At 46.6% G+C, this 17,471-nt stretch overlaps 6 protein-coding genes across 6 annotated transcripts; 2 read left to right on the forward strand and 4 right to left on the reverse strand.

The window, feature by feature from the left end:
- Nucleotides 1-2,316: 2,316 nt before the first annotated feature.
- On the reverse strand, nt 2,317-4,586 carry GGS22DRAFT_195206 (phospholipase D/nuclease; the record flags this gene model as incomplete). The annotated part of the gene is made up of 6 exons (XM_047965631.1): nt 3,836-4,586; nt 3,607-3,765; nt 3,334-3,545; nt 2,962-3,283; nt 2,709-2,905; nt 2,317-2,422 (listed from the first exon to the last, which is right to left on the reverse strand). The coding sequence occupies exons 1-6, from the start codon at nt 4,502-4,504 to the stop codon at nt 2,317-2,319; spliced, it is 1,665 nt and encodes a 554-aa protein (XP_047817315.1). The 5' UTR covers nt 4,505-4,586.
- Nucleotides 4,587-5,704: 1,118 nt separating this feature from the next.
- GGS22DRAFT_31289 (uncharacterized protein) lies at nt 5,705-7,239 on the reverse strand. The gene has a single exon (XM_047966789.1). It carries the CDS (start codon nt 6,971-6,973, stop codon nt 5,759-5,761), a length of 1,215 nt encoding a protein of 404 aa, XP_047817316.1. The 5' UTR covers nt 6,974-7,239; the 3' UTR covers nt 5,705-5,758.
- A 512-nt stretch (nt 7,240-7,751) lies between these two features.
- GGS22DRAFT_31298 (RING/U-box) lies at nt 7,752-8,589 on the forward strand. The gene is made up of 3 exons (XM_047966790.1): nt 7,752-8,056; nt 8,129-8,278; nt 8,347-8,589. Exons 1-3 carry the CDS (start codon nt 7,940-7,942, stop codon nt 8,443-8,445), a joined length of 366 nt encoding a protein of 121 aa, XP_047817317.1. The 5' UTR covers nt 7,752-7,939; the 3' UTR covers nt 8,446-8,589.
- Nucleotides 8,555-9,282, reverse strand: GGS22DRAFT_31302 (SPC12-domain-containing protein). The gene is made up of 3 exons (XM_047966791.1): nt 9,143-9,282; nt 9,003-9,062; nt 8,555-8,914 (listed from the first exon to the last, which is right to left on the reverse strand). The coding sequence occupies exons 1-3, from the start codon at nt 9,191-9,193 to the stop codon at nt 8,702-8,704; spliced, it is 324 nt and encodes a 107-aa protein (XP_047817318.1). The 5' UTR covers nt 9,194-9,282; the 3' UTR covers nt 8,555-8,701.
- Nucleotides 9,283-11,251: 1,969 nt separating this feature from the next.
- On the forward strand, nt 11,252-13,211 carry GGS22DRAFT_180578 (cora-like Mg2+ transporter; the record flags this gene model as incomplete). The annotated part of the gene is made up of 2 exons (XM_047963782.1): nt 11,252-12,570; nt 12,632-13,211. 2 exons carry the CDS (start codon nt 11,252-11,254, stop codon nt 13,209-13,211), a joined length of 1,899 nt encoding a protein of 632 aa, XP_047817319.1.
- Nucleotides 13,212-13,543: 332 nt separating this feature from the next.
- On the reverse strand, nt 13,544-16,410 carry GGS22DRAFT_167093 (heterokaryon incompatibility protein-domain-containing protein; the record flags this gene model as incomplete). The annotated part of the gene is made up of 2 exons (XM_047961948.1): nt 15,736-16,410; nt 13,544-15,658 (listed from the first exon to the last, which is right to left on the reverse strand). Coding segments are annotated over exons 1-2 (2,434 nt in total), but the record flags the coding sequence as incomplete, so codon positions are not given.
- Between the last annotated feature and the right edge of the window lie 1,061 nt (nt 16,411-17,471).

Raw genomic sequence — 17,471 nt, forward strand, 5'->3', positions numbered from 1 at the left:
TACTTTTCTGGTCCCGTTGGCGGATATTTTATGCGGAGCCCATTTGCCATGATCTATAAGTTGTATTTTCTCCTAGCTTAAGGTATTGTTTCGTAAACTTCTAGCTCCCATATCTGAAGATTGAAGATCATGGGAGTTTCAGCTGGCAGCCGACTAGATACGAGAATATCTAGAAGGAATCCGGTAATATAAATCAAGAGTCATTTATTCTACAGGAATCATAAAATGACCACGCCAAATTGTATGCGAGGACTTCACAGTGGTAAGATTTTTCTCGTTTTCTCGAATACCCCTATTTGGTATCCAGGAAACCATGACACCTGAATCGGGTTCGTATAGCCGAACATGAACATTAGATATGTAATTTACCCCCCTTCTTCGTGCTATATAGCTATAGCTCTCGAGTTGTTGATGTAACATGACGAATAGATGATGGATTTCCAGGGAACAGCCTTCTAGACGACATAGACTATACTGGGAACTCCAATGCCAACCGGTTGGTAACTATTTTGGTTTTATTCAGTCTAACCTATCTAAAGACTAGTTCTCGATGAATCTAGGCAATATGATGATCCTCATAGGTAAAGTACATAAAAATCTATAATATGAATTTGTCTGAAGCTCCGCATACCTAACCGGGCACGTGCCGTAATCACCGACAGTCCAAGCGGGATTCCGAGTGTAGGTATTTGTGAATGATTTCCGATCCTTTCTACCCTAAGACTTTCCCAGGCGATAATTGTGGGATGTAGCATTAGGCCAACCTGTTCTCTTTTATTTCTTTTTGTATCCATATGTTCAATTGATAGTGTCCTAGCTGTAGGAGCTCGTAGCCCTACCTAGGTACCTAAATTGTATTCACACGCTTGGAAGTTGGTTAGGACCGATCTTTTCACCCTAAGCGCGGTTCTAGCTTGGGATCTCGATGGCGTTCGGAGGGATTAAGCTTTATGCTATTCCCTAGCCTGAATTTCGAGCTCAAGGATTGCTGACACGACGAATTTCTGTTGACAGGCCAAGCTAATTCTGGAAAAAATTAGGTTCATATTCAACCTTGAGGCGTATCATGTAGGGGGTATCCTGTCAGCCTCCATTTTCTTCAATTCATTGTATTTCTTTTTTTCTGTTGAAAGCCATCCCGCCAAATTCTGATGGTACAGAGATTAGCGCACGTCGAGGACAATTGCAGAAATAATCCATCAAGAGCTAATAGAGCTCTACGAAAGACTGCATGTTCACGTTGGATAATTATAAGGGAAGAGGTCGCATTGAATCTGCTTAGAAATATCGTGACTTGGGGCCTGTCCTAGGGAGTCTTTTTGGCCACCCTGGCAGAGGAAAATATGTAGTATTGTAACAAGGAAAGATACGTCCGTACAAGTGATCTTTTTTCTTAGCTTCTGTATAGCTCTCCAACTAGCCCTATTATCAGCTCATTTTCGTTGATTTGATAGCATGTCACCCAGATGCAGGTACAGGGCCGGCAAACTGAAAAAGAGATATGCTTACCTTCGTCCCAAACCAACCGAGGGCTCGGTAAACTTGCATAAGAACGACGTGCGATGAGTTCTCACGAAGCAAGAATCCGCGAGACTTGCTCCCGAAAAGGAATAGCTGATCATCCAATCTGGCAGCTGAATAGGGGTTAGGAGAGCCGTGATAGCCTCAGTGGGGTACCACGGGACGATTCCCGGCCTAATAGACGTGACCAGGCCGACCCAGGCAGCTGCTAGGACACCGATGAGTGCCGCAAACCTTAAAGCACGGCTGTGATGACATGGAAATACCCTGCGTGGAGTTCTATGTGCCGCTTGGCTATTTCATGTGAAATTTGGCTAGCGTCTAGCTTTATAGCTATAGCGGATCTCAAGGACACTTAGTGATCTAGACAGGCATTAAGGCGCGGGGTTGCGCCACTTGCTCCGCATGTCTACCGCCTTACGTGCTTAAATCTTAGTCTTTCCTTTCCTAAATCTCGTGAAGAATTTGTAAAGGTTAGCAAATGTTGGGCACAGAAGCTGGAAGCGACTAACAGTGAGCATGGTCATGGGAAACTGGTCAGTATACGCACGAGATGCGCTTTGATGGTATCTATGTGTCATATTCAGAATCGACAGGCTAGGTAGGGCATATGCGACTGTCGCCACTTAAGCTTTAACAAGACTTAGCGTAGATCACCCGGCGAAGGGATGATCTTGGCATTAACATAATATCGGTCCCGTTAGATATTAAGCCTCCATCCATTAATTGCTCATGCTTTACCCTCTAGGATTATAGTACCGTGGGGTGTAAGGCTCTAGCGCAATTAGTCAGACGTCAGTTCTCGAGGAAGAACCAAGGACGCTTTGACGCTGTAGCTCCGTATGCATCGCCGGGGACTTCTATTGGCACTGGAATAACGGAGCTGAAGTCGGATAGATCGCTAGAATTTTGAGATTGCATGGGAACTATTCATCATTAGGTTAATCATCATCGTGTAAAACTTCGATGTATAACAGATTCTTAGGACTAAAGGAGCGCTGCATATCCGGGCGGGGATAAAAGGGATAGAAGGGATATAGGAACTCCGGATCTTACCAATCACTCCGCATTCCCAATTACGACATGTAATCTTTGGGTTACCGGTCCCTCTCTCTTTTGTCAAGCGGCCCCTGAATGCCCGAGTTTCACATTAGTTGTGATTTGATCTTAGGAGGAAGTATGCTTACCATGCACTTTCCGATAAATTTGCGCTTCCAACATAAGCATAGGCAGCCTTGGATTTATCTGAGTGACGATGGCGGACCATCATGAGCTTGCTATGCATGAGAATGCCAGTCCTGACACTTTTGGAATCGTGAACCAATTCCCGAGGAAACGTAGCGGAATCCCACCATTTAGAATTGACACAAATGGTTCCTGCTGCCTAGATAAGTTTAGCCAATTGTTCTCTCTTCCAACGTTCCTCGGGCTTCTACTCACATCCTTTCCTCCACGACTTTTTACCACTGTATCGTGAGACGGGAAGTAAATTCGAAAATTATCCTTTATATCTGACTTGGTAGATGCCGACCCCTGATTTTTGCCCCCCTTCGCACCCCTCATTTTGTATTCTTTCTGGCCATCGTCGCCTTGAGCAGCATAGTATATGGCTGATACCAAGTCCATATTAACTGATCCTAGTGATGAAACCATGAAGTCAACCTCGATTCCTTCAGTAGTATTGAGTCCGAGAGAGGTTATGGCTCGACCGAGCCCGCAGTATCCTGTTCGTTGCCACTTATCGCCTACATGTGATGCCGTACTACACTGGTGTTAGTATTTAAAAAAAAGAAATTCTTGATTAGGCCTTACATTGTGTGAACAAATCGATAATGGTTTGCTTCGGAAAAATCATAGTTCGTAAGGCTGTTTATAAGGCTTTCATCCAACCCTTGGGACCGAAGAAAATAACAGAGCTCGTCGCCGAAAGGACCGAGCTTATTGGAAGATTGTAATTCGGGATCATCGATTCGAGGAAGGTCTATGAGAAATACCATATTCTCAATAATTCCGGGCTCGCCCCACTACATCACATAAAGTTAGAAACCACATAGAATACCGGAGGGAAAAGATACCTCTACTTACGTCGTAGGGCACGAAATTCCCGGTTGGTACCACCATGCGCAGGTATTTGGGGTATTTTAGTAGTTGTAGTTTTGAATGCATATTTCCGGTCGGCATCATAGGCGGGAAACAGAACTTGACGGCTGCCCTGGCGGGTACGTTGGCCTTCATTTCTTCTTGCTACAATGAAGAATGGCCTTGTTAGTTTTATGGTATGTAGAAGTGCCTATAAATCTGGTGAGGGCCATACCTGCGCCTCGCTTGAAGCAAAAGCAATTAGAACAACCTTAGTCTTGGCGAAGTTGATTTTGGAAAACATCCATCGTTCGTCCCATTGAAATGAGCTGATCACGGCGAGTTCAAGCTCGTCCTTCTGTAGGACTTCCTCGATCTTGATATCGTCTTTATGTGGATATCCTGAGACCCATGTCTTCTTGACTGTGCCCTTTGGGTATGGTAGGCGAGGAGTATCCTTTGGAGCTAAGCTGATTGGTATCTCAACATCTACTTTCGGTCTTTGCTGACGGCCCTGTTCTTCAGATTGCGAATCTGGCATCTTTCGCTTCGCCGATCTTTCTCGTGATCTTGCAAGTCTTTCTTCCTCCATCTTCTTCCTATCCATTCCTGCTAACCCTTGAGCCGTGAAGATGTTTGGTGCCATAGATGTTGGCAGCTGGGGATCTGATGGTGTATCTTTCAACGATGCATTCTGTGTTTGTTTCGTGGGGAAACCCTTGGCTTCTTTCGCAGCGGAGGGGGGTTTGGGTTTTTGTTCCGGATTGTCTTCGTTTTCATCTTCGTCCGAGCTAAGTTCAACGGGTTTATCGGGAGAGGCACCGCTAGATTCCTGCAATGATAAAGCTATCGCGTATCGTAATGCAGCATCTTCGTCGCCACCAAAAGCATCCCAAACATCCATATTGAACGACAATCGAAAACTAATAGAGTTAGTAGAATAGCCTCGAAATTCGGAGTTGGAGAGGAATATGGATCTTTATTAGTAGGGCTATCTATCTAGATAATATCTACATGGTTGAAGCATTGACGTAGGAAGGACCGTAACGAAGAACGCGACCTCAGCACGCTAGCACGTGATGATCCTTGGCATTTTCCGGCTTCGGAGAACCTGACATGACATCACTCGAATGTACCTATGTACGTAAGCACCTACCCGCTCAGATATACATCGATAGATGTATCGATTTAGGGGCATCCATAGATATGATTGATGGTCGAAACAGACCATTCAACTGCCTGTGAGTAATAGGTAAATACCTTTCATGGGAAACTAGAGAATCAACAGGTCTAGTCATTACGGCATTACATATGACTTCACATCTTCAAGTTTGAGATTTGACGATATATCTCGACCATGAAGGCCTGTCATATTAATGGCTTGAGGTCATCGGTAGACATTCCGTGAGACCCAACTGCCTGAATATATCACCAGAAAAAAAAAACCTTTTTTTCTCCCCCTGAAATCTCGTGACACCCAGCGATCAAATCGCCTCTGCCCTTTTTCATCATCTCTGAAGTATTGAACCATCACTCCTTTCCGAATGCCTGTACCGTCTCTAAAGGTCCGGATCCGATCCATCTTCCCATCCAGAAGCCTAAACCCCAGATCTGACGCCCGATCCGACACCAAGTCTGGTCGATTATGTACGTGGTGATTCCATAACTCCAACTCGACAAGAGCTGCCTTAATGAAAACAAGTTTTCAGGAAGTGTTAAAGCAAATTGCCAAGCTGCCAACTACCAAGTTGGGCTTAACTGAAAGAGGCGCCGTGCCTCATATTCCGTAATACATTGCCGTGTGAATAGAATAAAAGAAAAAAAAAGCGAAAAAGAAAAACAAGAATGAGTTGCCCTGGTGTCTCTTGTATCATGCGTAAATGTCGAAATGCCCAGCCGTGACTATTCCTAAGTATCACAGTACAGCAGACTCCGTCCCTCTGAAAAAATTAGAGAAGAAAACAAGAGACGAAATGAAGATGAGGTGCGCGTGTGGTCGTGTAGTACTCGTAGTATCCGTAGTACCCTTAACAAAGGAAAATGGTGGATGAAATGGACAGGACCAGTTTCATTGTTGATGTAGCCATTATCTGTCTCTAGACGCCAGTAACACCTTGCGAAAGATTGGTTCGGAGGAACGTGAAAATGAATGCGGTCATTAACGTAGCGATACAGACTGACTCGGAGAATCTAACTTGAGCACTCGTCGAAGACTATCTTCCATTGATGAGATTTGGTCGGCTTGGTAATTGGCAAGGTTTGCCTGTACTGGTGAGACTGACGGCTGGCCAGTTCGCACATTTCCAGCAAGAACAGAGGCAGGAAACATTCCACGAGGCATGCGACGTGGCAAGTCGGGATGATGTAATCGCCTATGAAATGGGGGCGAGGCTTGCTCCGGAATCTGGCGTGCAGAGTCTGATAGTTGCTTAACCGGCTCGTCATCGCGAGAAAGGCGACCAGTAAGTAGATATCGCTTGAGATCGTCCGAGGAACTTGTGTCCTGATTAACAAGCGCACTTGGGGTGGAGATGTGATTAGACCGAACCGCTCGCATGCGTTCATGGAAAGGTGTGGAGAACGCAGGGCCAACTGGTAGACGCGGATCACCATCTAGCTCATCTGCAGAGATCCCCATGCTTCCAGGCCGTTTAAGATTAGCTGCCGGACGTCGCATGTGGCTAGGGATAGTGGCAGTAGGGAAATCGCTGTATTCTTTCGCCGAGTAACTGTGAGTCTCCAAAGGTGGAGAGAAAGGACTAGGAGTGTTCGCTTCCGCATGGGCAGAACTCGCTCTACGAACTCTGGCCTTCTCAGCCCTGTCCGCCCGGAAGAGTAATTCAAGGGGCGAATCTTCAGCCCGAGGAATGGATTCAGGGCTTGGGCTTCTTGTTCCCTCTGTATCGGTGGTAGGACAGGAGAGCCCTTGCTCGGGACTAGACATGGTGGTCTTCGTCTTCATTGTCTGGGGAGTGTCTACGGCTGAGGTATTGAAGAAGCTGGGAATCGGTAACTCTGACGGGGCAGGAGAAGCGTGGAATGTTGAGCCTGCAAAGATAGGTACATCATTGTTCTTAGGTTGAAGCAACGGACTAGTGCGATCGGACTTGGATGAGTTGAATGCCTCAGCGGCATCCTTAGCCTTGGGCTTCTTAGTCTTCTTGTTATTGCGCGACTTTTGACTGGTAGAACTGGCGCGCTGCGACTTGCGAGAGTCTTGAACGGGTGTATCTGGACTGCCTCCAACAACCTGTGACTTGAGTGAAGAGACATCATTCTCAGATGCGTAAGTCGTACTCTTAGGGGTATTTCGATGCCGGCCACCTTGACGACGGCGGTTAGGTGTTTGACTCGATTGCGATGTACGCTGCATGGTTGAACGTCATGTATTCAGAAGGATCGGGTTCGGGTGAATTTGATGTTGAAGTAGAAGTAAAAGTAGAAGTGGAAGAGAAGTTAGAGCCCGACAAGGCTGTTGAGGATTGTGATGTAAATGTCAATGCGACGACGTAGTGCGGGGATGTGTTTAGCGATGAGAACATACTGTATTTTTGAGGTCTTGTTTTGAATAGCAGTCAAGCTTTGGGGGAAAACAAGGATGATTGGGAGAAAAGGGCTGTGACTGCTATTTTTCAATAGCCAAAGAACGACAGAACAACTTGATTAGTTGATTTGCCCCCCGAACTAATCCAAGGAATTCCCTTAGATGACCTGTAAAATGTGGCTGTGCAAATCCATACGTTGTATCCGTTGTGGGAATGGGATCCAGCATACCAGGCGAATTTTGGATTGTGATTGGTGGAAGCCTGGTCAAAACCAAGCGAATTTTAATAGTAAAGTGACTTGGTCGTGACTTTGCAATTTGGGCAAAATTAGAGAAAATTAGAAGGAGAGAAACGTTGCTTGGAAGTATTTCCGTTGGTACTTCATTAAAACTAAAAAAAGAGACCCGGGTGGAGTAGCTCGCACCTGCCAAACGGCCCGGCTCTCCACCTTAACGGTCAATGCTTAGGTAACCTCCACTGTCCCGCGACCCGCATCCTGCAACCTTGAAGGCTCCCGCAGCCCGCTCTATCACCATAGAAATACCTATTAGGTAGGCAGGCACCTCGCATAACCCGAGTAGTCACAAACAGCACTGCAGGACTGAGGGGTACTGAGATATCGCAAACATCAGGAGTCCCTAAATCCGACCTTTTCTCCGTAACCAAACCAAACGACCGGACCATTCCCACTATCGACTAAGCTATCACGATAACGAACATTCCGACTATATCAACACCATCAGCACCATAACTACCATAACCACCATCCCTTTACTCAAATTAATCTACACAACATGGCGGACATCGATATGACCGACGCACCTAGCACCTCCGCGGTGGCTAAGAAGGGTCGCAAGGGCGTTGACACGGATAGCAAGAACGAAGAGAAGAAACGTTTTGAAGTCAAAAAGGTGAGGAAGCTTTAGGAATTAGTCATACTACTCACTGGAGGTAGTGTATCTGTACTAATATCTGGGGGCTAGTGGAACGCTGTAGCTCTATGGGCATGGGACATAGTTGTCGACAACTGTGCCATCTGCCGTAATCATATCATGGACCTATGCATCGAATGCCAGGCAAACCAAGCCTCTGCTGCCAGCGAGGAGTGTACCGTGGCTTGGGGCATCTGCAACGTAAGTCACATCGATGATTGTCGATGATTATCGATACGAGATACTTTGGTAGACTAACTTACTTGCAGCACGCGTTCCACTTCCACTGTATCTCACGATGGCTTAAAGCACGTCAAGTCTGTCCGCTAGACAACCGAGACTGGGAGTTCCAGAAATACGGACGTTAGGTTGGAGGGGATATATCTACACGGGCAGTATCGTAAGGGCAATTTCGACTTCAATCATCATTCCATCCTATTTCTGGTGACATCATCGCCTAGAATGCAACAAGGATGCTTCACGTCACATACTTGGGCCACACTTATGGTGGTAGTATTGCAGAATTGAGTATTATTCGCATCACATCCCACTCTTAACCTTAGCCTCTGTCTGCATTCCAGAAGTCCATAGATATACCGCCTAGGTGCGAATAAACCCTGCCATTTATTTCGTAAACATTTTCTCGTCGATAACTATGTTCTGTTGCGCGCTTGTAATCGCTGGTTCGCCTCCGACAGGAAGCCATTTAACTGGGTGCTTGTTGAAGAAAGGCCACGGAGGAACGACGAGGAGGAAGGTAAGGGCTGTGCCGCCGAGGCCAATTTTGAGCGCAAGAGCAATGTCTTGTAGAAAGAAGCCGACGAGGAAGGAAACTCCCTATTCGATGATATTGGCGGTCAGTAGACGAACGATTTAATATTTGTACTTGATGAATGGATAGCAATAAGAAGCAGTTTTCTCATACCCCGACAATTACGAGGGCGACTGTGGCTAAGATCTCAGCTAGTTTTTGGCCTTCGAAATCCTGTATGTAATAGATCATTGGTTAATAATCGTGGTTTGCTTGAATTCGTCTAGTTAAGAAGTATGGAAATAGCAACGAACAATTTGACCATCTACTGCATCTCGTACTTGTTCCAAGAGTTGGTCCGCCATAGTCGCGTAGAAAAAGAGGCTCTCTTATGAGCTTTCCGTATGAAGATGAATTGATATTTGAAGATTATCTTCTGGCCGATGATGGCGCGCTCAACGTTGTGGTTAATTCGAAGCTATCGTGTGTTTAAGTCTAAAGTCCAAGATGTCTACCTGGCAAGAAGTACCCAGTTGCGGCTGTTCAGGCGACGTGGTACCTTGTAGGTGGTACCCAATCAGGAAATGGTGACGAACTTAGGTAATTTTTAGGTGCAGAAGTACGTAGGTACGTACTAGCAGCCGAGATGCTCCCCGCTCTTCCCACTTTCCACAACAGTTCCGTAAACAGCCACATGGAAACAAGCACATGCATCTCCACTTGGGCAATCTTGAATAAGGTATGTACCTATGTACCTATATATGAATTGAGGCCAATTGAGGCCTCACTCAACGGCGCTGACCTATGCAAGGTCACTTGATAATCAATATTATATCCATGAATGTAGGTAGGTATGCAGGTTATCAGTAAGCCTACCATACATAGGTGGATATATGTACATGGTTAAGTTTCTTATGTTAGACATGATGGATGAAGCCCGTATTTGGAAAGTGAATAAATCCATGTATTAGGCCGGCCTAGATAATGGAGTTGGTTCCTTAGTTTGCTAATACCAATTCAAGCGTTTTCATGTCATTATTTGTGCGCTTAATATGGATGTTTGTTAAGCTGTTGGTTTCAGTTCTTATGTGCTTTCTCATCATCTAAAACATTGAGGGGGTTCTAGATAAGCAGCTGAGATCCTATTGCATCCGAATCTGAGATGTGACTCTTCTTAAATGTACATACATACAGTATATATACATACCTACATGTTAATGTTATCTTAGGAGCATAAGATCCGTGGATTACAATTGGGCGCAAAAGACTAAGATTCATGTTGTGGGTCTTGAAAGGTCGAGATTTCCTGCAGGAATTTTCGCCTCTTAACGCAGTTAACGTTAATTCCCCTCTGTTTGACTGGCTAGCCGGGTCCAGTTAAATAGGCTAATATTTTTCTTCTTCTTTTCATAGGGCCAAAGCTCAGACGAACCTAAAAAATTTGGTTAGCTTGCTTTAAACCTGACTTTCCATCCTCGTCGATTCTTTCAACTTCATCGTAACACTTTTTTCATCTTTTAAATTCTCACAAAAAACATCAACTTTTTCTGGATTGTAGATTAATATTGCGCATGCAATTTACTTTCTTCCTTCCAGCAAAAACCAATTAAGCCATTCAATTCTGTTCAATTCGGAGAATCGCTTTCAGTTGGTCTTTAGTTGGGAACGTAACTCGTTCTTATAAACCACGAGTACCTTTGTCGATCTAGACGGTTGATCACGACAAGAGACGACTACAACCCCCCAAAACTACCTACGCACTACAAAAAAAAATCATCGGATAACTACTACTATTCATCCGCACACTCATCGCCGACCTGACTCGATCCCGTTAGGCCAACAACTAGCTCAACACCACCAGATCGACCAACCAATATCTTTGGTGAGCTTAGATAGCTGCGTTATTTCCCTCATCCCGTCGAGGATTCCATTGCGGTAAATACCGCCACTTCTCAGAAACCACCAAATTGGCGGGCCTCAAATCCAACCAGTTCTCATTCTCTCGACCGCTTCTTGGCCCCCTCTGCTGGGTCTACAGCGGCGTCAACAAGAAGCCACCATAACTTTACCGTCGCGTCTGCCATTTTGGTCACAAACTCCCCCTACTCGCCAATTCGTCTGCATAGGCTCGTCGTATTCCGGAATCCGACCTCGGTGTTCATTCCCAGCATTGGTCTGAACATCACACCAAGTCCACTTGCAGTCGGCGTGCTGCCACGCCTACTGCAAATCTCTGATGCTGGTAGTCTGAGTACACCACCCAGTATGCGCGCCTTCCCATAACTAGCACGCGGAAGGCTTTCCTTGATCGGAGTATATTATTCAGTCTTTTTTCAATTCTATCCGGTCCTATAGATTTCCCTGCATCGTCATTTGTCAGATAAATTCAACGTTTCATAGACGGAAACGGTATTTCGTACGAGATGTCTGACCACGAAGAAGTCGCTTCTGGCTCGGGTTATAACACCCCGGTCCCGGAGCTTGATGATCATCGTCATCAAATCTCATCCATACAGCGTACTGGAACAGAACGTGCCCGCCGTGGTACCGTTGATACCCTTTATGGATCCCGCCAACATCTTCAACCACTTGGTCCCTACTCGCCTTCTAATGCCAGGGGACGAGACTTCGAAGAGGCAGTCGTTGATGAAGAGGACGGAAATATATCACCCATGGCTACTCATAGCCGCAGACCCACCTTTGATTCAACAATTGATCAACAGCGGGCTGTATCACCGCCGAACTCCGTCAAAGCGTTTGCCGAAGCCCGTCGTCGAGAACGCGCTCTTTCGGTGACCGATGGTCGAGCACAGAAACAGGACGAGGATGATGGTCTTCATCGGACGTATTCTTCCGTTAGCCGCAGAAGCCAAGCGAGTCAGCGATCTGGACGAAGCAAACCTGCAACATATGTCGCTGACGATGGAGCAAGCTTGGCAACTAACAAAACTGCGGAAGACGACGTATGCTTTCCTATGCAGGATGAACACCGACACGATCAATTACATATTGACTTTGATTACCTCGAGAACTTTGTCGCATCCGAAAGTGTTGTACGACGAGACAGCGTTGGTGTGCAAGGAGCCCTTCGAACATTCCCTAGCCTAACGCAAGACTCGGTTGCCGAACCTACACGCTTGGTTACTGTCGATGGTGATTTCGTTAACCTCCCACCTGGATCCTTAGATGTCGACCATGAGAAGTCAGAAGAAGCAAGCGAAACCCAACTTGCTTCAAAGCCGGCAGAGAAGGAACCGCACCTCGACCCAAACCGGTTCAGTTTCTTTTCTTCCGCCTGGGAGTCCACCATTCATGCCGCTGAGTTTGGTGATCTTGTTCTCCCCGGTGAGGATTTGCGTGGCCTTTTTACCTTTCCTCGAGATGAACCCGATGGTGTCTGGTGGTTGAATGTCAACAGGCCAACAGATGAAGAGGTCCGGACTTTGTGTAAGGCCTTTGGAGTGCACCCTCTCACTATCGAAGATATCACTACACAAGAGGCCCGAGAGAAGATTGAAATCTTCTCTTCATATTACTTTGCATCCTTCCGGTCATTTAATGCTGTTCAGGACGACGATGGTCCCGAGTATGAACCTTTCAATATCTATGTCATCGTCTTCCGCGAGGGCACCTTGAGCTTCAGCTTTGTCCCGAACCACCACGCCTCTCAGGTCCGCAAGAGAATCTCAAGTCTCAAGGAATACGTGTCCTTAAGTAGCGACTGGATCTGCTACGCCTTTATGTAAGTGCTAGGTGTAGCTAGCAAGGGAATGTGTAGGATCACGAGCACTAACAGTTTATAGTGATAATATTGTCGATTCCTTTGCTCCTGCACTTTCTAGAGTCGAGATGCTCACAGAGGCTATTGAAGATTCTGTATTCGTCGCTCGTCCGGAAGACAATCACATGTTTCTGCGCAAAATCGGCGGCGTCCGCAAAAATACACTAGCGCTTATGCGTGGACTCGGGGGCAAGGCTGATATCTTGAAGGGCTTTACGAAGCGCTGCAATGAGGACTATAAAGTCACACCCCGCATGGACATAGGCCTATACCTCGGCGATATCCAGGACCACGTCGTAACGATGATGACCAATCTCACGCACTTCGAGAAGATCCTATCCCGGGCTCACAGTAACTACCTTGCTCAGTTGACGGTCGATAGCATCACTCAAGGAACAGAGACGAATAAGGTTCTGGCCAAAATAACGTTCCTAGCAAGTCTCATTGTTCCCTTCAACGTGGTGACGGGTCTATTCGGCATGAACGTTGAGGTCCCTTTCAAAGACGTCGACAACACAAATGCCTTTTTTGTCATTGTGGGATGCCTAGTATTTTTCTGTGTGGGCTGCTGTGCCTTCGCGCGCAAGAAGCGAATGCTCTAGTGGAGTCGTCCTAGCCGTCCTCGCCGTACTTGAATATATAGATATTCCTTGGATTATCGAAGAGACCAAGATATTTATCTCATTGTCCATTCACGGACTACTAATAATCGGGATACCATAGGGGTAATACGCTCATCTGAGATGACTCGATGGAATGGCATTGTCCTTGATTATTATTGCCAGGTCGATATTTGAAAAACTGGCTTAGCATAGCAGTGGTCATAACCATGTTACACTTCAGATGCTTTCATCTGATTTGATAGCGTAATGTACCTAGATAGCCGCTGCCCAATTAATATGAGGAATTTCTCAGTATTAAGATTGAACTTGTATTCTCAACAGTTGATTGGCGATGAAAATGCACTATGATATGTACAAGGTAACGTTCACTATGGCGATCGCATAGTAGACATATATACACTAGATACATATATTCATAGGTGCCTACCTGCCTAGTAAGTAAATAGGTACTACTAGGTAGTTATCTGATCTTTTGTACTTATCCCCATAGTCTTCCTTTTCGTTAAATACATCATCATATTTTCATACTATCATGACCTCCCTCTCTTCGCATCCGTCAAAACAATCATTCAATCTCCTTAGATTCGCTTCGTAGCCGTCTTCAGACCGTATTCGCTTATCGCCCTTAATATCCTTCCAGAATTGGATTTGGGCTACGCGATCGTACGCACCCTTTCTTCTTTTCGAGGGCGCTAGTAGCAATCCACCAACCTCAACACGCCCTTCATCGTTTTCTATATTCGAGAGGTCTGGTGTCCAGGCGGCGAGCTCAATGGCGATGAGATTTTCCAATACCAGCCTCGGAGAGTCATCTTCGGTATCCGGAATTGCTAAGCCGTCCCACCTGTCGAAGTCGCCGAAAGACCTGTTTTTCCTTATAAGTTGCACTATTCGAGCTGAAGTATCGTTTTCGTGGCCGTTGAGCTTCTCTGCCAAATACCGGATGAAGTCTCGCGCTGGATGTAGTACTCGGTAACCGTCTAGTCTTCGTGCGAATAGACGCAGTTTGTAGCAAATCCGTCGAGTTATCTCCGTCGCTTTAGATAACCAGTCAACTCCACGCATTCGCGGGGATAGTTTGAGGATCCAGGAAATTCGCTGTAAGAAGGGGATGTGTAGTTTAACCGGCGCAACCCTCCCAGATAACAGGAGCGATCCATCTCGGACCTGGCCGAAAGGTTCTAAGCTCGCAAGCTCGCAGTTTATATCGAGCACTTTTGCGACGGCCAGGAGACCAGGCTCTCCGGGTCGCTTGCACGGATTCCACCATGTAATCGACCCCGATCCGGACGCCCAGGCAAATGTAGGCGCAACGTAGGGCTTGTCGCGGAAACGTTTGGCGTTGCCAGAGCGGCGCCATAAAAGCTCGCTTACGAGCTCGCCTGTCCAAAGCCCGGCCATGTAGCTGCCGAATGCTTGCTTAGGCATCCGACTTGCTACGCCAGCAAGTGCGGGCAGCCGATCCGTCTTGAATGTGAAATCAGTCATCGCGTAATCCGACACCATATCGCGCCACGCTAGCCAGGCATTGCCGCCGTTTAAGCCATTGAGGATATCTGATGGGGAGCCTTCGTACGGTTCTACTATTGTCGCGTATTCCGCGAACGCTTCTTTGAAGGACTTGTAAGGGGTTCTCGTCAGAGGAAGGCCGCGGTGAGGCAGTAGCTCGTCGCATTCGCATTTCGTGCCGGCGAAGCACTCGAAGGTGATCTCGCCGGGGCGGAAATGGATGATTCTGGAGGCCAGAAGTCGTTCTTGATAACACCACCCTCGTCCTGCTAGGGCGACTGGGGCTATGGGTTCGTCTTCGTGGGTGAAGTCTCCTCGCACCAGGGTGGTACAGGTCTGGCCGGAGTCATCTTGGTGGGAAATTTCGCGGAAGTGCTTGCGCTCGAGGAAACATCCGTGGGTTGGGGATGGGTTGTTGGTATCGACATGGGCTGCTATGGTGCAGTAGGACTGTCTGTAGATGTTGCCCATCTGAACCGATTGTTCTTCCTTGTCCTCTTTGTCATCTTGGATGATGCAAAGTGAGTCAACCCATAGATATTCGACATCTAGCCACCTTGCTATCTGGACGGCATCATGTAGTGTGGGTGAAAGCTCATCGAGATGAATGGTGGTTCCCAACCGGTTCAGCCTATCTTGAGTCATCTTGAGTGGCTGGGAAAACTTCCAGAGATGACTCAATGCGATATACGGAGATAGTCCCGGGACATTCTCTTCCAAGAAAATGACATCGCCATGCCTAGAATCTACATTCAGAAGCCTCTTCGGCATTGCTGCTGGGATGACTCCCCCGCAATATGGATGTTCTTCTGAACATTGGGAGATCCACCGTTGCACGAAATCACGATAATGATCGTTCAAAACGTTTACCGGCGAATTTTCAAGTCGGCCGATGATTTCCCAAGGGTTCGGTTTGTCTATCGAGAGATAAGCAGAAACAAGAGAGTTAATCAACTGAAATAAAGGGAGGATACAATGGTTCGAGAACACCTACTTGCCAACGCGAAAAGTTCGTAATTGAGTACAGCACGAGAGATAGATCTTGGTCCCCCGCTTCGCGTCGTGACATTAACAAGTACCTTTCTTCCAGGCGACAGCATGGCGTGGAGGTAAAGTGATGGTACGGCTTCCTTGAACGCTTTCTCGGAGCGCTTCTCGGGCTCAATCGCGTCGCTGGTCCTCCATGAAAAGAAAAGTGCCATGAAGAGAAGCTGACATGTCTTACAACCTTGCCGTGCTTGGTCCCAAACTTCCGACAATGGTTTATCTATTTCGTAGAGGAGAGGATCCCGAGTAGACTCTTCATCTGCTGGGACTTCAACTCCATCTTCATTCACGGGATGGGAGAGAGGGTGATCTGGATCTGGCAATTTCTCTCCTAAGGTGAACCCGAAAGGGTCGGGTGAGAAAATTGTCTGGTTGGGTTTGGGCACACGAGGTGCCAAATCGGGGTCGAAGTCACGACAAACTGGACATGGCTCATCCTCTTCCCCCTCACTCTCGCTCTCGCTGAGGTGTTTTTCAGACATGCTGCGACGGATTTAATGGAATATGAACATGGTTAAAGAACAAACTTAAGTCAATTTCTTTTTTATTTCTTGTCTATGGCCTAACTGAGGAGCAAGTTACGCACTTGACTACTTGCCTATTTCTGAGTAGGTACCTGTATTTCGACCCAAGGAGGTGGAGAGAGGGCAGACAATTAGAACGTGGATCAATCGACGTATGCCACCTAATCCGACTAGCTATACCGGCCCATAAAACGCCACCTATCAAACATTTCTACGCACAGTGGGCGACGCCCGTGCTTCCCACAGCGGCTTACTGCATGAAGTTGTGGGTTTACAGCGCCCACCGAAAATTTTATCTCAGCCACAGCAATAAATCGGAAATTTCAGTAGAAGATCGCCCCGAGGGCACTAATAACATCAGGAAATACAAGATCTGGGGTTTCCTAGGGGCAATCGCAAGATGTCTTAGAAGAACAGCAGCAATGAACTAGGAGACATCCATCTCAAATACCTATTCGACATCGTTTGTCCGAAGGAAATCCATCAAGGAATTACCCAATTATGTGTCCGGGATTCGTTCGTTCCGTTGACCGGTATCCGATATTAATTTGCCACATCCGGAGGAAGCTCTTAGCTTGAAGACACACATGGCTGCCCAGACGAATCGTTTAGAACTTACTTGAGGCGTAGAAAAACGCTGCTGTAGAGCGACGCGTCTGTGCGGATAGAGTCGTTGGAAGTTTAAAAGCAGCTTAAGATCCCGTCTCCCACAGCTATTGGCCATACCATATCGTCGTCAACCCCCTATTTAGATACGGAAGAGGAACAAACTTAGCCTGAAACGCCATTCACATTATACACATTCTTAAGAAGGTAAAAAGAAGCTCTCTATCTCAAATCCCTCAGGTCTTTGTGACCCATCTATTGGTTTAGCGCTTTGACTCGCCCTACCTAATTCTTCCTATCTCTCGTTACGCGATGGTATAAATGCGAGTCTTACGAAACTTACTTTTGCTTTTAGCTAAGCCCTACCATGAAGTTATGGTAGGAAATATTCGCATATGGATGATATATGCGTAACCTGAGCTCATCGATAAGTTGCAAGAGCCTTATGCTTGTTCATTAATTATTTTATTTGCGCGCTTATGTTCTCTCCCCTCCCCAAGACCTTCATATAGGTCCTATTTCGCTGCCAAGATTTATATGATGATGCTGGTTC

The sequence above is a fragment of the Annulohypoxylon maeteangense genome (genome assembly GCF_022496945.1).
Source record: "Annulohypoxylon maeteangense strain CBS 123835 unplaced genomic scaffold GGS22scaffold_12, whole genome shotgun sequence".
Lineage (NCBI taxonomy): Eukaryota > Fungi > Ascomycota > Sordariomycetes > Xylariales > Hypoxylaceae > Annulohypoxylon > Annulohypoxylon maeteangense.